A 9850-nucleotide genomic window follows, 5' to 3' on the forward strand; every position below is an offset into this window, starting at 1 on the left:
CAAAACAACAAGTGAATTTCTCCACTGCACCCAATGTGGAGCTAACATACAAAGGTATGCAAATGTTTCCCTAAACACAATGTACAGCTAATAGGCAAGGAAGGTGGATAGTTCCACTAAACACAAAGTACAACTAACAGACAGGCTATGCAGTCAATACCAGCGGCACACAAGTCAACAGGCGGTGACAAGCTGCCTGGAGCAATAGGTGGACTCTCCTTATGAGCCGGAGGTAATTAACGGGGTGACGAGCCATTGGTTGAATGGAACCAGAGGGAACCAATGGGCGGGACAGATGTCAGCACCCCAGAAACCAGGAAGTAGGCGGGTCTTCATTCCCCAGGGACACAGCCAACTTGGTAGAGGTGAGACAGGGAAAAGGAGAAACACAAGGGTGACAGCGACAGCCATGACCAGGGGACGGGGGGTCAGGTCCCCCCCTATCTGAGGGGTGTCCCCCCCTTAAAACCCATAAAATAATATAATGATATATACTTAGAATAATTGTGTAAATAGTAACAATGACAGTAACAATACAAACGCAAACAGGGCAATAAAAGTGCATTGTAAGTTTAGAAACATTTTGAGTCCCCCCTCTCTTGCCTCACAGTGGTTTGGTCTACTGCCTGCTTTCTCTCTCACAGGAGTCCGGTGGCAGAAAATCAGTTCAATCCTTCAGTAGCTGTGGAACTCCGGTAATGTTAAGTAGGCTGGCAGAGCTGTTTTATGCACTTTAAACATTGGATGAACTGATTCTTTGTCATTAATAAAGTAATCATGACAAAAAAGTTACGATAAGCTATTATTTTTCCATGAGCCCACTCTCTTATTATAACATTACCTAGCTTATTTGGTAGCTTGTTTAACGGCTTTTTGTGGCGGCTGTGGCTCAGGAGGTAGAGCGGGTTGGCCATTAATCCGAAGGTCGGCGGTTCAATGTTCGGTGTTAAAGTGTCCCTGGGCAAGATACTGAACCCCGAATTGCCCCTGGTGGCTGTTCTGCCAGTGTATGAATGTGTGTGACCGGTGAATGCAGATGTAGTGTAAAAGCACTATGAGTGGTCAAAAAGACTAGAAAGGCACTATACATATACGGAGCATTTACATTTAACTCATCTTCTACAGCTAGAGATGCGCAGATTGATCAGCTGGGGACTGAAATAGGCCGTTTATTTTTGCGTACTCGGCTCCGACCAGTGACCAGGGCCGAGCAGCGTCAAATATCCAATTTTCTGCCGGTGACATTGGACGTTATAAACAGGCTGCTCATGGGGATCCTAATAAAAATAGATTTTCCAATAAATAGTTACAAAAATGTTTGTGTATGTTGTCAGTTATAGATCTTAGAAAGAAATAAAATCGGAATCGGCCAAAATTAGAATCGGCAGGTCAGACAATTAGAAAAATCAGTAACTGGAATCAGCCAGGAAAACTGTAATCTGTGCATCTCTTACTCCAGCGATAATCCTGTATGTGAACCGATATTAGGCTAATGCCATAGATCTACCATTGTGTTGGGTTTTGCGCATTATGATGTTAAGTGGCAGATCAGTTAGCCTGCTGCCCTTAAATATCTAATATAGGTATGTAAGAGATATCCTCTATCCCAGAAGAGCCTAGAGGACGCAAGTTATTTTGGATAATATGGCTGTGTGGTGAACCAATGAACTTAAATCACACTTAAACAACTATTACTTTGTGTTGTTGGCCAGAAAAATAATAGTAAGACTTCTCTCTGTGTACACATATCCTATACAAGTACAATTTTGGCTGTATTATTTGTGTCCCCCTCAAAAATGTTTATTGACCCCCCCCCCTACTGTTAGCTGAGATTTATGCCCATGGTTAGCCCCAAAGTTAGCATCGACTTCAGCCCTGGAGATAAACAGTCACCCCTGTGCTTCACAATGAACTGTATTTTTGTACAAACTGCTTCAAATAACTTGCTAGTTTTTTTACTCTGTTGTGTTTTGGATGCTGCGTTTGTGTGCTTACATGCTGTTTGTTTCATGATGTTTGTTCACTAATTGTAACTATTGAAGTTCCGATCGATAATCCTACCGATAAAGAAACTAGACTCCGTGTCTTAGATTTAGGCTTAGAAAAGTATTTTGCTTCAATACATATTTAAATATTGACAGTCTTGTTGTCACACCTTCTACAGTACTGCTAAAACATGCTCTCGGACAGCAGACGCTGTGGATTGAGCTATATTTCAGCAGAATAGGACTGGTTACCATGGCAATGCGCATTCATGAGTTTGTTTATCAACAAACTCTCTGCAGAATCGCATCCCTTTAAGTTCTGTTAGTGGGTTAATAATACACATCAATCAGCTGTAAACATGTTTGCACTCACCCACTCATTGTGAAATACCATTAAACAGTAGTTTAAGGATACACATATTCCTTTTGTGTCATATTTTATAAAAGACAGGAATCGTTTCAGTGTACCTTGAAGGCAGTGCATGTTCACTGTGTTCCTCCTCATATCGTCTAGCTGCGTGATCATTTTAGCACAGCCAAGAACATTTTAAGAAATCAGGCACCAAGAAATGGTCGGAATTGAGTATTTTAGAGTAGAGACAGACATCCGTCTTGGGTGAGCCAGCCTGAAGGTAAAGGTCCTCCATGGCATATGGGAGAAAGGCGCTGTGAGTTGCCCTGCAGCCCTGCTCTTCCAAACTAACAGTTGGCTTCCTGTGCTGGAGTCAAACATCTGGAGCTGCTGACGGGGCTTCCATATGGCTACTATGCTGCTAAACACTCTTATTCTCATTCTTCCTTTTTCTCTTGTTCTCTCTTGATGTGTCTGAATTTGTACAGTAATATTAGTACTAGTGGATCTATGAGGAAGGCATCTACAACTCAAGTTGATGTTTTATCTTTTATTCTTATAAATCAAATATTTATTACATTACTGCCCCACATGTTCCTAAACATAATACCGTTGTAGATTGCTGAATGTGTTTCCTTTCCTTCAAAGCAGCCAGTCGCTTCCATTTGTTTAAGTACACTATTTCAACTTTCAGGGCTTGAAACTTGCTTGAGTTGGGTAGTCCATCACAAGGAATATAAAATAGGTTAAACAAGGTTAAGGTTTGCCATTGACTACGGTCTTGGTATCAATAGACAATAAAACTCTGTTTGAAAAAAAAAAATGACATAGTGGGGACAAAGGAACTGATCCCATAATGTATTAAGCTTTGTGACAATGCATTTTGGAGGTCACTGAATGTGTTATTAAATGGTATGACTCATAATGGAAAAAATATTTGCCAGCAAATTTTAGCATTCTGCAGAGAGATGTTACCCACCCAACCTTCTGCTGTCTGGTTTAAGTTGCTCCTCTAAATTTTTTGTGGAAAAGTAAACCCCCACGAATCAGTTTAAAAACTCGGCAAATAAGCAAAAGATTGTGGTGGTTTGGAACTGCCAAATTTTCCCATTACTTCTTGTCCAATAGACTACAATATATCTCAAAATGGACCAATCAAAACCCCCTGGACTACTCATGGATGGACATAGAACAAACAACAAACAAATTGGCTCCTCACAATGCATGGAGGGTTTCACCCCAAATCCAGTACCCTGAGACTGTACACCAAGCGCAGCGAGGGAGGCCGAGGGCTAGTGAGTGTCAAGACCACTGTCCAGGATGAAACGACAAAGATCCAGGTGTACATCAGGAAGATGGCCCCCAAAGATGGGCCGCTGCACGTGTGTATATATGTATGTGTGTATGTGTGTGTGTATTGGGTGTGTTATGGAAATAAATACTATGAAAATTATTAATACTCTCCAATAAGTATGGTGTGTCTGTTTTGGGACCTGTTATTTTCTTTATACATGCTTCCCCTTTGGCTCTTTTATGCCGATGATACACAGGTGTACCTCCCTGTCAGATCCAAGGACCCATCAAAAACTGAATGTCAAAATGTCCTCCAGCTGAACTCAGACAAAACAGAGCTCCTTGTCATTGGGACCCAGCACATGGCAAAGCAAATTTTGGCATGTGCTGGTTCCCTAGTGGATCATGTCAAGCCTGGTATTTAAGCCAAGCCTGACAGTTATTTAATTTCTAAGCAGCGCACAACAACACTTGTGCAATTGTGTTTTTACCATCTTAGAAATATATCAAAAATAACTTTTAAAGACACCAAGTCCATTTTACACGCCTTCATCTCATCACAGCTGGATTAACAGCCTTTTTACTCACTTGAAAAATCTATTGATTGATTCCAGACTGTCTAGAACTCATTGAGTCCATGCTACAGAAACAGAACAAAGAAACATGTTCACATGTTTTAGCTTCTGTATGTTTCAATATACAAAAATTTTAAAAAATAATAAAATAAAAATTTTACTGGAAACTTTTAAGGCTCTTCATATACTCTCACCCTGCTATATATCTGACTATTAGTCCAGTACCCACCAGCACGTACTCTGACATCCTCAGGCATAGGTCTCTTGGCTGTTCCAGAGTCCTGGCTGAAAACAAAAGGGGACAGTGCAGTTGTAGTCAGGGCGCTGAGGAAATCAAGTCTGCTGAGTCAGCAAACTCCTTTGTCCATTCTTAAAACATACTTTCCTAATTTTACTTGAGGTTTAACTGTCTTTTACTTCCTTTAAAAGTTTTTGTTTTTTCTGTTTTCTTTTAAAAACAGACCGTTTTATGTCTTGTGTGTTTTGTTTTTTTTTTTTGCTCCCTTTGTGAAGAACTTATTAGTATAACTACTAACTTCTTACGAACCATATTTCTTATTTTCCCTTCTCCCCTGCCCTGCTTAATTTGAATATATAAAGCAATAGACACCATTTATTTTAACTTCCAGTGGTAATCCAGTAGATTTCCCACCAAATATGATCTGTTTGCGTTAAAATAGTGTGTAAAGTGCACAGCCCGTCCTCTGACAGAAAGTCAAAGCTGACATATTTAAAGTTAAGTTAAATAATGTTTTGTACGTGACTTATGTAATGTACTTATTTGAACCCAAACCCAGACTTTTTCTAAACCTAACCAAGTGGTTTTGTTGCCTAAGCCTAACCAAGCTACGAACATTTCACAATGTTTACCACATTTGAAACATGTGACTTACATAAGGTCTGGTATGCCTGTCATTGGACAGATACTTGACAGTGCTCATACACGTCGTTTTGGGGAACAGTCGTGTGTTGTACTTTCCAACAGACATTTATTGTTATTGTTGTTTTGCAACAGACCTATTTAGTCGTTTAGGTTTAAGGACTTGTACAATGTAGGAGCTCTCAATGTCTTCCTGTTTCTGTGTGTATTTTGCTAAATCTTTTTCATGTTTTGTGGAAAAGTAATAGGAGTCCTGTCCCAAGCTCACTCTGCTTCCATAAACACAAATGAAGGGTTGAAGAAAAAGAAAGAAGAAAAAAAAAGTAGTTTAGACTCTTCAGGATTTTTAGGAGCATTCAGAGCTGCTCTGAATAAAGCTGCCAATATGTTGATATGAGGACAGGCAGAGGAACAGAAATCAATAAAACGGTTTCACATTACTTAAATCTCTGAGTGCAAAGCTCATCTCTGACTCAGGTCAGGACCACAGTCATGAAGCCAGGTTTATTCCAGGTCACTGTGTTTGTCTAAAACAATGTAAATGTATAAATAAATTAATAACTTTGCCGTATTTGTTCATGGGAACTGCACTACAATTTATTTGATGGTATAATAATAATTTGTCATTTAGCTGACGCTTTTATCCAAAGTGACTTACAATTGCTATACATGTCAGAGGTCGCACGCCTCTGAAGGGGTTAAATGTCTTGCTCAGAGCCAGATTGGTGGATTTCACAGTGGGAATTGAACCCGGGTTTCCCACACCAAAAGCATCCGTCTTATCTACTTACACACCCATACTGTGTAGTGTGTATCAAACTGACTATTAAAAGTAATAAAAGAAGACTGGTGTAAGCTAAAATTCTCAGCTGGAAGGAGAAGCTGTTCAGCTGGCTGTGGATCAAATAAGACCACAGGGAGGAGTAGGTGTAGTAAGTAAGGTGCTCTAATGAGCTCTGTCAGGGTCACTTCCTGTTCGCTGTGACAGTGTGTGGCATCCACGCTGCTGACAACATGTAAATGAATCCTTTCTTTCTCTGCTCCTTTGTTTTCTGTCTGCCTGCTTTCTGTGGATGCAGCAAACAAGAAAGGTTAGTGCCTCTGTCCATTTTTACACCACTTCAACCCAATCCCCCCCCACTCACAAATCCCACTTAGCTTACTCTCAGAATAATCCTCCCTCAATGCTTTCTTTACCACTGAACCCTTCATGCTTCACGCTAATGACTGACATCACCACACCCTTTTCACTCCACTGTCTGTGTTACCTGCCTGAACAAAAGCAATAGGACTCCAGCAGTGAGCTTTGCTGCTTGGACCCCTAACAATATCATAGAATTTTTCATAATACATTCTGAATTCTCTTTTCACACCACGCCAATATGATTTTAACATTTCACATGACTAAAATATGTGGGTGATATTTGAATGGATTTCTCCACATTACCCCCACCACTTGAAGATGCAGACACAGCATACTTAGCATATTTATCTGGGGTAATAAAATACTGCCTTTTTCAAGCATGTGCTCACCAGAAAGTGTGGAGCAATTGTCTCAGTACAGATGCTTTCTTATAATTTTTCCTTTTTTGAAACGTCTTCCAATTTTAGTTTTTTTATTTCAGAGTATAGTAGTAGAGAGTGGTATTCTGATCCCTAAATATGTAATACAATTTCCATCCCAATTAACATATGGTTACAGAGGTTACACATTTCTGTATATGTAAATGCTCCGTATTTGTATAGCGCCTTTCTAGTCTTTTTTTGTATAGCGCCTTTCTAGTCTTTTCGACCACTCAAAGCGCTTTTACACTACATCTGCATTCACCAGTCATACACATTCACACACTGAGCCTAAGTGCTCAAACGGAAACTAACATTCATTCACAACACAAATTCATACACTGGCGGAACAGCCGCCAGGGGCAAATCGGGGTTCAGTATCTAGCCACAGCCGCCCCGAATATGTATATTAAGCCTGTACCCGTATACTTACATATTGATTTATTGTATCCATGCGCAGTGGCTTTGTTAAATTCTGCTTTTATAAAATAACTTGCCCACATACAATGCAATTTTGTCACATTCTCCTGCTAAATTCACATCACAGATGTGATTTTGCTTCATATTAATATTTTCTGCCTTGTAAATACCAATGTTTTAAATTTATGCTTTCACTTCAAAATGTGCTTTTGTCAAGCAATGTCAAAGATAATATGACACTGTGTTAAACAGCAAAAACTCCATTTTCAAAAATACTGTAGGTGGGAATCAGGGTTAAGCGAGTACTCAGCTGAAACGAGTATCCGGTACAAATAATATACTTTTTATCATCAGACTAAAATGTGTCAATATCTGTATGTGTAAATATAGCAATTTTTATATATAAAAAAAACATGTTCTTATTGTAATCAAAGCATGGCTCTGAAGCTCAATTCTGAGGCTGTTCTGTAAATATATGTGTATATATACACATATATATAGCAACTCAACCCTCTCAGTTTCAGGCTTAAATTAACTCCTAGTTATCCTCGCCCATTTTTAACGCAAGGTTTATACCTTGTTTCAATTTCCCAGTTGGTCTGGTTTGCCTTCACAAAGCCAAAAACTCAGCTTTATTGAACAAAAAGACACAAATTTGCCCATCTCATTGGGTACATTTCAAAATATCACTGTCCTGGTCACAAAAGGAAAGTTTGTGGGAATTAATAGCCTTTTCTATACTTTTAAGGCATAAGCAAATAGGAAATCACTCTGGTTTTACATAGTGTTATTAGTCATTCAGTCAGCGGGTAAAAAGACCACAAACCCCTCCAAATTTTGACCTGGATATTATACATCATGGAGCACCGTCAAGTTCATTTTGGTGTTGGTCTGCATCGCACTTCAGCAGACTATAGAGACATTTATAGATTTCTATTTTCATACTGTAAATCAAGATCAAGCGAGTATTAGCCTCCTCTTCACAGGAGGTTTCTGTCCTCCCCGAGCTCGCGTTACCGTTTGACAGGTTTGCCGCCACCTTCTGTTCTTGACTGCTGCAGTAGTTTGGCTTTCTTTTGATTTCCTTGTAATGTGTTTGTTGTATGTACCAAACACCAAGGCAAATTAGCAAACAGTGAAAACGTACTTGGTGAAATGAGTAACGTATTTTGATAAACATTAAATATTATAAGTAACAACAATATAACATTAAAAAGTACAGTAATAATACTGACTTGACAGTGGTCTGAGGCCACCTCTTTGAGGCGGACTATGGTCCGCACCAGAGTTTCTGTCCAGCGTTCACACCAATCCTAAAAAACAGCACCAAGAGGATAAAAGCTAGAGGGTTTGGTTAAACCAAACTAAACAAAAGTAGATGTGACCACAACCTGAAGCTCACTAATTAACATGTTGTATCTTGTTTGTCTAATCTGTACACAAACAGAAATGTAAAAACAACTGGTTGTGCTTTTTTTCGTTTTTTTAGTTCCTTCAAACTTCGCTACACTTTTGTTTTTTATCTGTTTTTTCCGGCTTCATTGCCAAAACACGTGTTACCTCTGACATAACTCCCATTAAAAGGTACAAGGTACTACGTCACAGCTTTTAAAGAGTTGACAGTATTCAATAAGTGTATCAGAAATGAATGTACTAGCCCTATAAAGCCTGAACCTTCAAACAATTGCCAAATTAAAATTTTTTGAAAATGAGCTACAGAGAGAGTTGGAGGTGAGTAAAAAGAGCCTTTTTGATGCGTTGAGTAGTTCACACATAGCGACTGGCGGTCACCGATCGATCGCTGATTTACCCCTGATTACGGCCTGACACACTACACGATTTTAAAATCGTGTAGTATGAACTGGGTCTACCACATCAGGCATTTTGAATCTGCTTTGCTACTATTGCTTGTCTCTTTTCCACCATTGACTCTGACCAAAATTCCCATAACATATCACGAACAACAGCAGCACAACTTGAATGTCCTCCATGGTTACTGTTGCATAAATAACGTTGCCTGTCCGCCGCTTTGTATGGCGTACATTTCATACGTCAGAGTAAGAACAGTGGAGTAATTGGCCTTATTTTTCCAGATCTTTAGCCCACAGTGGAAACACACACAACAAAGGGCTGAAGGAACCTTTTAGTTCTTTGAAAATTTACTTTGAATTGAAAATTGTACTTTTGGTAGAAATGCGGCTGTACATTTGTATATAATGCAGTGTAACATTTACCCCCACCAGCCCCATTTTACCACAAATGTAATACCACCTTAACCTTTTCTCAGAGTTACAACTCTGTCAAATCTGCTCCTTATCACTACTTAATTTAAGTTTAAATCTCAAACATTCAGCGACATTCACCATGGGTCCTCACTTCCATAACTCAGACGAGGGACATGTACTTACCAAACAGGGAATCACCTCTCACTTCAGCAGCATTTAGAGCACACAGCATTTACTCATGACGCACAGTATGTCAACTGTCAAATGTATGGAAAGCAACTATCAAATGTCTAGAAATTATTCACAGTAACGGTTTAAAAATAAATCTGATTTATTAGTATATTATAGTGTACTACCATACTGCAGAAATAGATGGCCCTGAGCCTTTCAATAACCTGATGGAATCTCCATTTAGACCTAAAAACACACAAGTTACTTTTGCTCTTGGTAAGAAAAAAAGAAAATGTAAAGAATTAAATAAGATTTCATTTTCAAATTGTCACTGATTTGGCCTTGGGCACATAGTTACCTTCTCTATTCATGCCACTTCTTCTTTC

The 9850-nt window shown here is 39.2% G+C and overlaps 1 protein-coding gene across 1 annotated transcript in view; it reads left to right on the top strand.

Annotated features, from left to right (window-relative positions):
• Positions 1–9850, top strand: part of ptprfa (protein tyrosine phosphatase receptor type Fa) — a 223700-nt gene that overhangs the window by 157768 nt on the left and 56082 nt on the right. Inside the window, exon 10 of the mRNA XM_046050075.1 lies at positions 6165–6176. Coding sequence (XP_045906031.1) covers positions 6165–6176 — 12 coding nt within the window. The remainder of the gene's footprint in view (positions 1–6164; positions 6177–9850) is intronic.

This window comes from Micropterus dolomieu, linkage group LG05, assembly GCF_021292245.1.
Source record: "Micropterus dolomieu isolate WLL.071019.BEF.003 ecotype Adirondacks linkage group LG05, ASM2129224v1, whole genome shotgun sequence".
NCBI lineage: Eukaryota > Metazoa > Chordata > Actinopteri > Centrarchiformes > Centrarchidae > Micropterus > Micropterus dolomieu.